Source organism: Polyodon spathula, unplaced genomic scaffold, assembly GCF_017654505.1.
Source record: "Polyodon spathula isolate WHYD16114869_AA unplaced genomic scaffold, ASM1765450v1 scaffolds_1266, whole genome shotgun sequence".
In the NCBI taxonomy this organism is placed as follows: domain Eukaryota; kingdom Metazoa; phylum Chordata; class Actinopteri; order Acipenseriformes; family Polyodontidae; genus Polyodon; species Polyodon spathula.
Genome location: NW_024472749.1, coordinates 1 through 15798, shown reverse-complemented (window position 1 = coordinate 15798; position 15798 = coordinate 1). Strand labels below are relative to the sequence as shown.

The 15798-nt window shown below is 41.3% G+C and overlaps 1 protein-coding gene across 1 annotated transcript; it reads right to left on the bottom strand.

Moving 5' to 3' along the window:
* Window positions 1-11334: 11334 nt before the first annotated feature.
* Window positions 11335-15790, bottom strand: LOC121309404 (ubiquitin-associated and SH3 domain-containing protein B-like; the record flags this gene model as incomplete). Its single annotated transcript, XM_041242311.1, has 7 exons — window positions 11335-13485; window positions 13905-14014; window positions 14118-14224; window positions 14675-14819; window positions 14978-15070; window positions 15307-15429; window positions 15670-15790. Coding segments are annotated over 7 exons (837 nt in total), but the record flags the coding sequence as incomplete, so codon positions are not given.
* Between the last annotated feature and the right edge of the window lie 8 nt (window positions 15791-15798).

Genomic DNA, 15798 nt, shown 5'->3' with positions numbered 1-15798 from the left:
ACTGTATTATTAGGTAACTCAAACACCTATCGCTAGACAAACGGCACCAACTCCATCAATTACAATAAAATAATAATCGGATGCATCATACCTTGTGACAAGATAGTTTCAGCTAATTACCTACAGTCCTCAGCGAGCGCGTCTTCTGCAAGTCGCTCCAACATGCTCGGAAAATTCTCAAGCAGCAGCCTAACGTACAACCTCTACCTTTATACATCTCTGCGCGCCTCAAACTTACCATTTTTAAACATCTCTTTTAAGACAGCGAGAGAAAGAGAGAGAGAGAGAGAAAGAGAGGGGGGGTTGTTGATGCGTGGTGATGTATGGGTTTCATTAAACCATTTAGAGATGAGATGAATAAAAAAGAACACAGACACAATTGATTCAAAGCATAAAATAAATACACTGTCATTGACCAGCGTTCTTGTTTTTTTGCCATAGGAAAGAAAAATTGGACAGGAGAGACAGGGGTCCAAACAGCTCCATCAATTGAATCCGATTTCCTATTGTGAAGAGGCGTTGTCATTATGCATTAAGAATTATAGAAATAGACCAGCCTTTCATTCCTGTGTCTTTCTTGATGCAATCAGAAATCAATGGCAGAGCAATTAGCTGGAAAGACCGATTCTCCACCTTAGCTTCAACTTCTCTGCACTGAAGTGGCCGTGCTTGTGCGTTCATTTTTACCACGGTGCTTTTCTTTCTGATTGTTTGAATCATCCATCTCTCGTCTCCAACTTTGGTATCAATTCCACATCCTTTAGACCTTTCTTAAAAGACGGTTTACCGATGTGGATTTAGTGTCCTGCTGACTTGACCTCAATTTGGCAGATAAGCAATGATGATTCAATGGTATTGACCCGGCTTACTTGAGCAACTTTTTGGCACACGACGGGATACAATCTCGCCATCGTAGTAGGGTGTGTGTGTGTGTGTGTGGTCAGGTATTATTATCAATGTGGGGATACAATTTGAGAAAATGACCCCACAAAGACAGTAACTCCTGAAAAAACACATTTTTAAGAACTAAATATGCCTTTAAAAAAAATCTAAAAGTGCCAAAATATTTAGTTTGTTGTCGACTTTCACCCTGTGTGGAGTTTTGTCTGACTGGAGTTAGAAATAGTAAATAGAAATATAATAAGAGTCAATGAGAAGTCCCCACAAGTATAGGAAAACATAACGTGTGTGCGTGTGTGTGTGCGTGTGCGTGTCCGTGCGTTCTGCAACTAAGTGGATACCCCCGCACGCACTGCAGAGAAAACTGCTTGGGTTGGGATGATCGGAGACTCCATCACCAATAATTAGCGATCAATCAGAAATTACTTAAAAGCCAGAAAGGACACGAAGTGCATTATTAGATTGTAAAGATTCGCTGTTCTGCGATAATTACTTGCCTCCGCTCACTTGATGAAGAACAATGAACTCCCACCTGACCTCTCCGCGTAAATCAAGTCAACCCGGAGATTGGGAAAGTCAGATATTGAGAGAGTAGCTCCAAATAAAACGAGAAGTTGTCGTTGACATATGAAGTGCAGGGCGCAGGGGCGCTCAGACGCGGGGCACACACATTTGCTTAAGACATAAGTCTTCGTTTTCTTTTATTTTTTATACTGATGGAAGCATGCTGTGTTTAATAGTAGCTGTGGGGTAAGGAAGAAAGCAAGCTGATGAAAACTCTGTTTCTAAATTCCTTCTACAGAAGATTAAAGAAAACAGCTTGTCTGATTAAACTGAGATATCGTTTAAACGGAGGTCAGCGATGGGCTACGTCGTTCAACAGCGACGCATTACAAGGTCTAAGAAGCTCATAGATTATTCTCTTCTGGGAACGGCACTCTGGCACCAAATCTAGACGGATTTTAGTGATTAACAAACCGCTTCTACTACAGACACTAGGCTTTCAAATGAAGGCAGCCCAAACCGGTATAATTCCACAGGATTGTATCTATATATATAATATATATATATATATATATATATATATATATATATATATATATATATATATATATATATATATATGTGTGTGTGTGTGTGTGTGTGTGTGTGTGTGTGTGTGTGTGTGTGTGTGTGTGTGTGTGTTACATTTTTGTAAAACTCCAGAAGTTCATAATATGTCCATATAAATAACAATTGGATGTTCTTTCCGACAGCATTATGCTTAAGGCTGGCAATCCGCCTTTAACATTGGAAAACGGGGAAAGTTTGAATCTCCATGAAGAAGCAGGTTTTTTTTTTGTTTTGTTTTGTTACAAAGTACTTTATTTTTCATATTTTATTCCCCTTTGGCCATGCTTTAAAACATTAAAAGTATATTGCTTAGAGATGAGAAATGCAGAAAAAATCCACAAAAGAATAATAAGAATAAGAAGGTGGAATGCACTGTGCACAGTAAAGACGTTTGAATTGTGTGGTGCTATCTTTCAAGTGCCTGGCAAATCCTAAATGCCAGGTTCTGAACAGCCGCCCTCATTTGATTCAGATATGTGACAATGTGACCTTTCGACTGCCCCACCTACTCTCTAGTATGATAAATATGTCCAGTAGGTGGGGCGGGCAGAGTTGAAAGGTCGCATTGTCACGTGATTTGAATCTAACAAGGAAGGCTGGCCCTTTCAAATTTAGAGAAAAAATGAAAACACAATAAACTAGAAAATATAAAAACAAAAAACACTGACAAGCTACTTCACGTCAAAATAGTGGAATGGGTGTATGTCACCTAATGTACTTGTCAATCACACACTCTCAATGCATGCTTACATTTGAATAGTTTGGCGTTTGTATTGGTGTTGGATCTCTCTCAGTGTCCCATGCTTAACAATAAAACAGCCTTGACAGAGAAACAAAATCAAGTGTGCTTTGGATCAGAACATCAGACTTTCAAATCATTTAGAACAGAAGTCTTTCTGGAAACTGTCATTTTTGTCTTATTACTTATCCCCATTAGTGTGACCCATTCTGAATATACTGCATTTAAAAAAGAAATCATTGTTTAAGAAAATGAACTGAAGCAGGTATGATATTAACAGACTCGGATGTGTGCCAGTTCCCATAGGTATCTGGATTTAGAGGTCACTGGGAGTTCAGTGCTGGGTGGTGAAGCAGTCTGGATAGAAATGAAACACTGTGAGAGTCACACTGGACAGGCTGGTAAAGCCTGCCTTGCAAGGGAAATTGCTTTACAAGCAGTGCAGCTAGCGGCCCGCCCCTGGCGCCGAGGACAGCATGGTCCTGGCTAGCTGTGCTGAGCTCCTATGCTAATGGAAGTGGCACGGGAAAAAGATTATTAAACACAGAACATAAGCAGATTGGTTTTCTTATTGTGGATGTTGAACAGATTAGGAGACTTGTGATATATACGTCCTCAGATGAGATTGTCTGAACCCTGTTTACACGAGATCCCTGCATGTCTCAAAACGTCTTCATGCACCTGGGTTTTAAAAGCCGTTTGCATACCTCTCGTCATAACACTCACATCATCACTGCTTCTCTTGCTTGTATAACGTATTTGGAATATGATATTTGTTGATTCTATGGTTGCATTCAGTTCTCCCCTTAGGCTCAGGGCCCCGTCAGGGCCAATTACCACACTGTAGAGCCTTTATCGTAGGGCACCTTCGCTTAATAATATAATGCATTTTATACCAGGAATGTTTTCAAACCAATAAATGAAGATAATACCCAATTCTTTACAATACAGGGATGGGCATTGCGGTTTAAACCAAGGTTTTAGTATCATCTTAATTAGTTACCCCTGGGCTTGCTTGATGAATCTCACTGTCAATCTCACTGTTCTTATTTCCCTATCTATAATATGATTCTTACATCCCTCAATAATGAGGACTGTAGATTCCTTTTCCGATATTTAGGAATGCATCATTTGAACACGGGGAATATAGTCCAAGAAAGATAGTTCAACTATGAAGCCTTTTTCTTTTCCCTAAATTTGAATCAATTCCAAAGGTGGTCTAGGGTACTAAGCCTAGCTGTGTAGCTGGATTTAACCTTCAAACACTTGGAGATCATGTTCAGGAGACATTACAGAAAGCAATTCTCTTTGTTGGAAGATGAAAGGCAAGGTCATTGCTACAAGCCTGTCTTGGAAGCTAAAACAAGCAGGTGAAGTAGCCTAAACAGAGCCCCCATGGCCCAATAGGTCTGTTTGATGCAATATACATTTTTAAATGACATCAGTCCGAAGGAAGCTATCATTTTTCAGCTGCCCAATGGAACTGGATGGAGGCTGGGCGTGAACCAGCTGTGCTCCTTCGCATCTGTGGTTTTAGACTTCATCTCGTCTGAGCGACAGGAGACTGGACAGAACCCACAACGGCAGTGCTTCACACAACACTGCCCGATCCACTGGCTCTGCGACTTCGATTTCTCCCGAGGAGGAAAATCAATAGACGTCATCAAGCAGCTTTTAAAAGGGAAAGCATCTGTAGACCTGACAGATTGCTGCAGAGCAAGCAAAGACCTTAAAGCAAGACAATCTTTAATGAATCCTGGCAGAGCGCGCTGTATCATGGACTGCAATCAGGAGGGTTTTAAATGGAGCCTTATGCAAATTATACAAATTCTAAATCATGTCAAATTGTCAGAATTCCAGAAAGCCTTACTCTGTGTGCAGCGGCATTCCTAAAGTCAAAACACTACAGCTTTTAGCTAACACATGCCCCTCTGCCTTGCAGGTGGTAACCCCTGGGCACTGAATTAATGGAAGGGTGCTAATATTTCTCACATGATATTTTTGCTTGGCAAATCGTATGTTTAAACCCTTGTAAAAAAATCTTTGACTAAAAACCATTGTAAAAAAAAAAAAAAAAAAAAAAAAGACTGCAATTTTAATTGTTTATTTTGTTCTCCAATGGTTTCATTTGAACTCTTAATTGATTCTCTAATTGTTTCTTTCTAACTTGCTGTCTGTCTGTAATTGTTCCCTTCTAACTGTCTTCATTTGTTCTCTAAGGGCCTCGTTCTTACTGTCTTTATGTGTGTCTCACTAACTTAATGTCTATATTACTTTCTTACTGTCTAAGTAAAGTCTGCTCTCAACTCCATTCCATGGAAGTGCATGCTTTTCATTGATTATAAGGTAAATGAACAAAGTCTTTGAAAATAAAGGAAGGGACTCATGGATTTGAATCCAGTCCCACAAGAAGGACCAGCACAGCATGCTATTGAACTAGCCCACTGCACCACCTGTCTCCTTGTGACAGCAGTCTAACCTTGTATATGAGATTAAATTCCCTGGTCAGAGAGTACATACATGTGGAGTTGAGAATCGTGGACCTCATTGCACAGTTGCAGAGTTTCATCCCACTGAAGAGAGGAGTGATTATCAAACCCAAACTTATCATGCAGCAGGTTTATGAGGTAAATACCAGGGTCAATGTTATGAGTGTTAAGACTTATAATTTATATAATGACCGTGCTGGAGAGGGCAAGGGATGAAGGGGTGAGGGGTAAGGTTGCCAACTGTCCATACATTTACAGACAGTCAGTAAAAAGTCACATTTTAACATTGTCTGTAAACCCGTGAATAACAAGAGCAAGCTCTCCAGTCGGGAAGCAAGTGTGTTTCTTATGCTGGTGTGGTATGATTAACTCATCAGGGCCTAGGAGAAGATTTGTTACAATATAGAAAGCTAATATTTCCAGCATAGGTCTGGAGGTAACAAGCTTCTTGAGTATGTTCATCAATCATTGCTAAATGGTCCAGGGGCCCTTTAAAACCCTGACAAACAAGTGTGAGAGGGTGTGTTTCCAGCAGCATGTGCTCCTGATCACAACTGCTGGAATGGACACAGAAGGGAGAATGTTGAGGCCCTCGGGTTAAATTCAGAGCTTGCTCTTGACGTGCCTCAAACGCCTCTCCTCAAGCTGGGCTTCAAGGCTTTCTATCAACACTTCAGCGCATATGGTGTGGAGCCAGCCCCCCAACCCCCACCCCTCCACGAGTGTGTGTTTCTGTACAGAGTTGCATTAGTTGGTACACTTTACGTCGCAGGCTTGCTGTTTCACTTGACTCAGGAGCTGTTTGCTCTACTTCCACTTGCCTGCCAAACCTAATTGTAAGCTACAGGCTTGATCAGCCAAGCTGCCTATAGAAAAGTAAGAGCCACCACCATCTTGTGCTCTGCCACTTTGAACTAAACAAGCTGAACTAAAGAGCTGTCCCTGGACTCAGTCTGATTACTGGTCTCAGCTTGCACACTGTGGGAGTTTCTCTGCTGATTGCCTTGTGATGGGCTGGTTAATTGCTCCTGCTAGCGAGACACACTAGCAGCTAAGAAGCATACTCAACTTTTGAAGTTTCAGTGATGAAAATAAGAGTGGAAACAAAACAAGAATTGGAAACCAAATAACACAAATGACAGGTAGGTACTGTAAGAGAACTATTGAATTTTGTACAACCTTTAAGATAAACTTTATGAAAAATATTTGATAGCTGAAAACCCATTTGAAGCTTGGGCCAGATTTCTTTCAGCAGTAGCGGCTGTGTTGACTTGAAGAAAAAGAGATAACTGTCTTGAACCAAGCGATGGAAGTGAATTAAATGGGCTAGTGGCAGCTGCTTGGCTTCATGAATCGGTCTTAAAAACATTTCAAGAAGGCTCCACTTGTTCGAGGCCCCTGAAGCTGCAATCCTTTGAGGTCTGGCGCCCTGAGAGAGCCAAAAAAAAAAGCAGATCTCACTGACAGCATAATATTCCTCCCCTCCTGACAAACAGCAGTGTTTAAGGACCGGCTAACTGTGCCAGCATGGTAGGGAGTGGGAGACGAATAGCAGATATAATGAATCCAGGTATATTGAAGCGCAAAAATCCAGTGAAATAATTCTACTTAATCTTACGCTGTGTATTTTCACTTCAGAGTTCCGGCATGTAAGGACTCAAAGATTATGGCAAGCATGTACAGTGTTCCCTCTTTACTGTCAACTTGGACTAACCGTGAATCTGCTGAGTTTGTGAATTATCGAACAACAGATTATAAAGAAAAATGTCCCTCATTCCGTTCGGATCCCAGCCTTGTAAGCTGCAGAGACAAGGGAAAAAGCGGTTACCGAGAAGAGAGTAAGAGATCAATGAGCCGCACTTGTGTGATGCTGTAATGTTTATAGTTAGTGGATTTTGTAAACGTGTATTATTAAAGTTGGCAGCCTTGGTGACGACTCTAGCAAAGCAGCTACACAAGAGGAATGCAGAGAAAGACTCCACCTCTAAAGCACTCCAACTAAACACGTGCGTTTCTCTTTATACCAGCTGCATGTGTCCTCCCTTAGAGTGCCATGGAGTATTAAACATGATGTGCTACAGCCCATCCTCGAATGCAAGCAACCCAGAGTGAAGGAGAAGTGTTTTCATTACGGTGAGGGTAAAAGCAGCAGGCACTGGAGTTAGTGATGGAAAATCAATTTCACTGGCTTCCTGGACGGGGCTTCTAGGGAAATTGAACTTTTATTTCCTGCTGGATTTGACAAATAAAACCTATCGCTTTGTAATGTACAAGTACATGGCTAAGTTTAAACATAATTATACAGGATAGGTTTCTGGCGTAGACCATGTTTATATACAGATGCATAGCCTTTCCTTGGTCCCAGATGTGGATTTGCTTGCGGTAAGAAATAACACACACACACACACACACACAAAATAAAAATGTCTTCTATCTACTTGGGGTTGCAAGGGGGGGGGGGATGTTAAGCATCAGCTGTACTTAGAGAGAAGACATTCTGCAACCTGAGATTTATGAAGACACCAGGATGTAATGACTCAAACAGAAAATGATCTGCAGGATTAAGATAACTGTGCCATTTCAGTCCTGTACCATGTTGCTCTTTAAGTGCGCTGTTCCAAATAATGAAGCCTGGAACCTAAAACCTCAAGCTGAAACTCTGCAGCGTGTCCAGCGCACCACGCCTGTGCTTCTGCTCTTGAGACTGGGACCTCTGCACCAGCCTCATTGCAAGTTCAGCGAAAACGTGTGTTTGAAATGGTTTAGCTGCAGTTGCTCTAGGGAGCAGGCTAGCACGGAGCTGCACCGCGTTCTTGTCAAACGGAGGGGGCGGCTCTTTGCTTCTGGCACTGCAGTCTGCTCCCGAGTAGGAGGCGCTATACTCGGATTCCCTTTGAAGTCTGACGGCCTCAGCCGTGCCAAAAAATAAAATGACTTTCGCTTTCCCTCTGCAATTTTGTATTTAAAAAGCCATCAATTTGCGGACACTGGAAAAATGATCGGGTGGAACAACAGTTTAGTGAGACAATCGCCATGGAACACCCTAGTCACTGAGCTTGAACACTGAGTTTAGATGGAAACTAATATTTAGAGCAAACGATTTTTCTAATCGTGTATTGTACAGGTAATACAGTAATCGATATTCGGGGGGGGGGGGGGGGGGGGGGTGAGCTATGTCGATGATAATCAATTCATTGATTGATTGTTGCAGCTTTACTAATATTATTTAGAATCAGTGTAGCAAAATGACTTTGAACCCCACTGTCTGAGAACATCTCTATCAACAAAAACGATTACCTCAAAAAATAAAATAAAATAAATAAATAGAACCCCACTTGACAGTGGACAGACAGTGACACCTAGTGTTCCGCTGGTGAAACAGCACCTTCTGGAAACAGCAGCGACTGCTTGATCGGATGTTAAGCCTCTGAGGATGCTCAGCCAATCAGGTCCCCCATCCTGGTCCGTGAAGACACCGCCATATCCAATCAAATGCTAAAGATTGCCAGACCACCCGCATGCTTCTCTCTGCGGCTGAGGCACAGAAGACAAAGCAGCAGGGTGTGTACGATCTGCAGAGAAAGACGCTTGCTGGACAGGAGTAATATATGCATGGCAGTGTCCACATTAAATCACGGATGCGCCTTTTTTTTTCCATGAGTAGCAACATAAGGCTTTGATCACGCTATTGTATAGGTATTACAAAACAGATCGCAGCAGGTGATTGCATGTGAAACGCAATGTTAACGTGTGGAAGTACCATGTTAGTGTGTGGGGCAATATTTCCAGGGTTTTCTTGAAAGGAAATAAACACGCCATTGGCAAGTGAATCTACACATGTGACTGTTAAAGGGCTGGTGCTGTGCAGAACGGGGTCTGAATGTGTTGTATTGCTATATCACAGGTGTGCTAACCAGTGCTCCCTTAATTAGATTAACATCATCTCTTCTCCCCATAATTTATTTTGTATTTTAATTGTGGATGTGCAAATATCTCCAATACAATGTTATAGATAAGTGGCCATGGATGAACTCTTTTTGCTGACCTGAATTTTGGAATGCAGCATGTGGTCCACCACGCTGAACCCCTGCCATTAGTTCAGCACATGCCAAAAAACTGAAAACATTTTGCAAGTTTGTAAGGTTCTGAATAAAATACAAAAGCTGTCTTTTTGCCAATAAAACATTTATTTGCAAACATCATTTATACATTTTTCGAAGCAATAAACAATTAAAAATCGGTCATTTGCAACAAAATAGAACACATTCTTTAGAGACATTTTAACTGCATAAAAAAATGAAACAATAATTTAAATACATAAAGCATTTTAGAAGAACATGACTTTGTTTTTATTTTTTCAAGTAGAGGCCTGCTTTTCCAGTTTGATTAAGTTTGTTTTTATTTTCTGATCAATGCATGCAAAAATATACTGCAGCGCCCATACGAACCATGTGACCTACAGTTACCATAGCACCAGGCTTCTTGATACAAGGGACAGAACAAAAACAATACGGCAGAGCGGGTTTGAAGCTACACCCTATACGAGCACAGGAAACAACGGCAAAATGAAATAAAATAAATAGTTTGTTTGTTTTTTGTAATCCATACCGAGAGGGTGAGCATTATAATGTTTACTAAATGAAATAATTCCACAGATATTACCTGCTGTGCAAATCCATTCTATAAACTGCAGGCGATGGTGTGGAGCTGTGAACACGTGGGATTCTCATTGTGATAGCTGCTACTATACCAAGCTAGAGGAAGTTCTCAGTTTGCATGCCTTTACAGGCAGTTCAGGGTAATTAGAGCATGTCATTGGCTGCAATGCATGTCAATCGTTAGGAAAAGCAGCTGGTTGGTTAATGTCGATGAAGGGGTGGGGACAATTACAGAGGAAGTGCATCTGAAAGTAAGGCTTGCAAAACACTTGGTATATATTAGAATTACATAATGCATAAATCATATTATTGTGAGCTTGATAAACTCATTCCATCCCTATCCGATCTCATACTCACTCAGGTCTTTAGCCCTCTCACTCAGGAGGAACAATCCAGCATCACTAACACCTTTTAATTACAACACACACACACATTGTGTGTGTGTGTATATATATATATATATATATATATATATATATACACACACACACACACACACACACACACACACACACACACACACACACACACAAAAACCCACAAGTAGATCTTAGATTCCAAGTTAAAACTTAAAAGGCTGGTTTCACAGACCCTGGTTAGCATCTTGGATTGCCTTATCTAAGGTAACACTGGGCAGGTTGAGACAGGTGCAAATCTGTTTGTGAAACCAGCCGGAAAGAAAGTCAAGTTGACAAATGCTTTGTGCCTTTAATCAGTGTGGCAATCCTGTGAGCTCTGGATCGTTCAAGGGTCTTCAATACCTTCAGAAACGCTAGATCATAAAACGCTCCACCGCTGTTTTCTCATGCTAAGCAGATCATTCAATTCCATACGTTTTTCACCAATAACTTCAACACTCGATTATCGACCGCAAGATACAAATTCATAAGAAGCCAAGTTTAGTAGGACCAATGGTTTTGGCTAATGCCTTAATTTCCTCCCAATACATCGTAAAGCACTAGCTGCTCTACTTGCAAGTGTGTCTGAAAAATGACCAGAAGGTTTGACTCAATGTTTAGTATGGAAGGACAGGAGTTTGTAACTAGGTATAAAACTGGAGTGTGATCAATTTAAGAAGGCTAACCTGGGCTTTAAAATCAATTTTCTGACCTTATATTGGCACTAGAAAATTGCAAAGCAGTGCTTACCAATGATTTACAAGACTGGAATATAAAAAGCAGGGATCTTCATTAAAATCGATTAACAGTGACCAATGCTTTTTTAAAGAAATGTTTTGTTAAGGATTTTTTCCTTTATAGCCCATTTTGATGAATGGAATGAAGTCAGTCCTTTTTCAGCTTTTTTTAAGAGGGTGTACTCTCGTTTCAGATCACTGTTTAACCCATAAGAATGCTCTAAACACTCTCCCCAAAACAGCCCTTCAAAGTTCGGAGAAGAGAGCTCTTTTGAATCTATTATTGTCATGTTAAAAAAAAAATAACAGCAATTCTCATACTACAGTGCAATATGCTTCTATAGGCTGGTGTGACAAGCCACATATACATTCAGATGACTTTCTCCAAAGTAGTTTGTTTAAACTGAGCAGACAAAAATAATGATTATCTTTTCACATTTTACAACCACCTCCCCCAGTGTTAGCTTCAATTGGAAGCTAACAGTTATACCCTTCCCACACTACTTAAATAATGCACCTCATCATTGTCGTTCACTTTATTCCCAATCATATATTAATCACACAACAGTTCTTAAGTACAGCTTGTGCATTAAAGGAATATGTTACTGGGAAATGTGAATACAAATATAGAAACAGGTTTTCAAAACATGACGATCGCGCATTACCCAGGTAGTGTGAATAGGGTAGTTATTGGCTGGTTTCACTGACCTGATTAGCACTAGACAACATTGTCCAAGAAAAGAGAAGTGCCAGTCAGGATCTGTGAAACTGCCCTTCATCAGAGAGAGTGCTGTGCCATTGCACTTTGTGACACCGAATGCATTTTGAATAAATAAATAAGGCATAAAGCATGTTCTTTTATAAGCGGATCATTTACAAGCATCAGGTACATTCAATAAGATCACATCGTAGCTGTGTAAAATAAAGCTGATGGCGGACTGACATATTTGTAACTGCTGCATATTCTTTGCTAGACCCCAGTGAGTCTTCAATAGAACTCTTCTGCTACTCTCTGTATTAACTTACATTGTAAAAATGCAAAATTACCACAAGTAGAAATAAAAGGTAACCAAGCCTTTAAATAAAACCTCTTCTTAGTTCTCTCTAGCATTTGCACAAGATCCTTACTCTTAAAACCAGACCCTGTGTTTTACAGTACAAACCCAGTGGCGGTCAATATGTCAAGCAGTCCATTTTGGTGTGATCCACCAGCAAAAGTGAATCCATGTACAAAAGATTTATCAACCAATCATTACTATGTGGCATTAGGAAAATAAATACAATAGCGGCAGAACAAAACACAAATGTCACAGGAAATGAGTGGGGCTTTAGTACTTTCTGCATATTAATGATTACTAGTGCAAACCTTAGCATGATTTTGTTTTGACCATTCCTAACTCTGTGCTTTTTAGACTTTAAACTGCGAAAATGTACTCTCATACACGTATGCGGGACCAAAAAAAACCCCTATTTTTTGCATACCAAATTTTTTGTTAAGCAGTGTACTGGTTTGGATGCGAACGACTTGCATAAAATCCCTGAATTCACAGCATCCTCTCTCGCTACTGCACACGCTACACCTCTAAGTCAGAATATTTTATAATGCAATCTCAAGTTCAAAACTATTTTAGGCTTGCATTAAAACTGCCCGAGATCTCTCAAAGATCTTGTAATCCACCTTTGAACCACGTACTGGCCACCACGGCACCAGCCTTCCTTTGATTTGCCGTTTCCAGCCCGCCTACCAATCAAAAACAGCGGCCCCGCCCCTGCAGCTATCTCCCAATTAGAATCGCTGAAAGCGCTTAAGTGGGTGGAGTTTAGGCGGAAAAGGGCTGTCCAAAGTCTTCACAGTGTCTGTAATTAACAGGGCTCTGTAGGAGATTGAAGAAAAGTACTTTTTTCATTTTAAAATGTAGAAGTACCTTTTTTTTCTGTTATATAAAAGGGGTGGGGAGCTATGCTTGTATGAAACTGCTTGCAATGTGTATGTAGATCAAGGGTAATGGGTGGCCCATTGTTTTAACAACTGCTCCCGCTTTCTGAAAAGGTGGAGCACCTCTCGCTTAACTGCATGAAAGGCCATGGTTAGCACATTCTACGACAGGACGACCAGTCTTCAAATCATGTAGACCAGAAAACCAGCTTGGCTTATAGATACATAGAATATAGATTTATATTTATAGATGTAAATGTTGCTGTCTGTAATGCACAAATATGAGGCTTTCTGGAAGATGGAAAGAAGGGTTGAGGGAGGGGGGGGGTGTTGAAAAGCTCATGCTGAAACGCTGAATCTGTTTTAGTGTGTCTCTCTCAGTCCTGCACCAGAGTCTCCCTCCAGTTGAACGTGTGGTTTGGTCCGTGGGTGAGAGGCAGGATAGGGGGGTCCACTAGCTGCCACACTCCAGTGTCTCCCAGCTCCTCGCTAGCGCAGAAACCCAGGTACGGAATCTACAAGGAACACACAGGACTTACTATACAAAGAAAGCAATAATGCACGACAGGGGCTTCATGCATGGTCCACTATCCACACATTCATGAGAAATCTGTGCTGAGACATTTTGAGTTCAGGCACATAATAAAAAATAAATAAACAAAAAAAATAAAGATTTTTTTCTTCAACATCATGTAATCAAAATAACTACAAAATGATATTGCAAAAGTCTACCGGAAACTATTCGATTGAGAAATGTCACATTTTTTGTCAGCTTTTCGTTAGTATAGGGGAAAAACTACAAAGCGGCATGTAATTCAATATATTACCATTATTCACTATTCAGCAACAAGTGTTAACTCTATAGGCTGATGCAAAACGTTTGGCCACACTGTACACGTGAGAGCTGCAGTATTGAAGACGAATGCACACACACCTTCCGAACGACCTGGACAAAGTCCTTGGAGTTCTGAGGGGGCAGTCCCTGAAGCTGCCTAGTGCACGCCTCCAGCGACGAAGCGTGAGCGACAATCAGAATGTTGTTACCTGCAGCAGGAAGAAGGAGGAGACGCTTAGAGACAGACAACTAGCCGTCTTCATCGTTTCAGTCTCGCTTAAAACCGCGATTCAAAGTGTTCCTTTTGCCTACCTTTGCTTTTGCAGTCAGACAGAATTTCCTTGGTAACTTGGTAACTTCTACCGATGTATGTCTCGTAGGCTTCGGAAACCGCTAGCTTGTTTGCTGGTATATGAGGTCTGCGGGAGAGAAAAAAATATAATCAAGTAGACAGCATTCACAGTTATAAGCTGGTAGTATTAAAATGAATAACAGTTTATTTTTCAGCACGTTTATCACAGAATTAAAAAACAGAATTGAGATTCAATATTCCCATTCTTTTTTTTAGGGAAAAATCGAAAATCGCAAAGTGCTTTTTTTTGTTATGGTTCCCTTTAGTGATGCTTGCAGTCACTCTGGGTGTAAATGTGTTGAGAAGTCTGCTTTGAAGCTCTGTGACTAAATTTAGGAGCGACTCATGAAAAAAAAAAAAAAGAAACTTCAGAAAATTCAATTTGAAGCTATTTTCTAGTTGCTCATTTCCAAACCGAACAACTTATACATTTTCAAAACATACACTTTGATTATAATATTCTTTAAAAATGACGTGCAAGCCACAGGGACTCCTGTATGCCAGGAAGGGACCCCACCTGTATGTTGTGTCCACGTTGAAGTTTGCAGCGGCGAGGTCTGCCAGAGAGATCCAGGCTGGCAGAGTGGTCCCAGAGACCCACTTGGTCCACTCAAACAAGCCCGGCTCCACCCGGATTTTCAGTTTGTTCTCCTGCTGCAAACCTGCAGGAGGCAGAGTGATCAGACACCTGGACCAGATCAATGTCTGTGTCAATGCAAAGTCCACAAGTACAAACCTGGGGAACTCACCAGGAACAGTAGCACTGTATACAAAGATTAATAAACTAGCAGACTCTTCTGAAACAAATCCGGCGTCATACCTCTCAATATGTGATGTGCAGTTTGGACGCAGCGCAATGACGGGGAACAGTATACATATTCAATCACGGTGTTGCTCTCCAACAGCGCCTCTCCTGAAATGCAAGAACAAACAACGGGTTTGAAAACCAGGGAAAAATGTATTTCCCTTGTTTCAAAAGTAGTGTAGCTACTGATAGGAATCACTTTGTCTTGCATCCTCAAAGTACTTGTCAGAGGTTGCTGCAAAAACATTTCTGCTTGGCTGTGGTGCATTAGAATAAAACTGCAGGAAGCACGGGTTGGACTCCCATTCTGTGCCCAGTTTGCTAATCCTACCCACTCCACTCACCCACAAGCCGGGCCTGCGTGGAGCCGAACACTGTGATTGGGGCGTCCTTATCGTAATCCCGGAATCCACCACTCCTCTGAGGCAGACTGGCAGGCATGTTCAAGTTTGAGCGAACATATCGACCTGGAGAACGAAACACACCAGGGGAGGTGGGGAAGCATATTAACGTGGCGCCAAAGCCCATAGGTGAAGCACTGTGCACTGAAGCCTGCTAACCCAGCGCTCCCATTATCAACTCGGAGGAGTCTTTTCAGAAGCATCAATAGAGACTCATACAGAACACATGATAGGCTATGAAAACAGGTAGACGGTAGAAATGGCTACTGAAGCAAATCACATAAAGCAACATAGCACTTAATTCACCTTTGACATCGAAGCACTGCGAGAGCCAATGCTTTCCAAACACCACGTCCATGCGTTCGCCATGGCGACAGACAAACAGGCCGCGCTTCAGCGAGCGGGGAGTGCAGTTTAATTGCAGCACCTAGACCA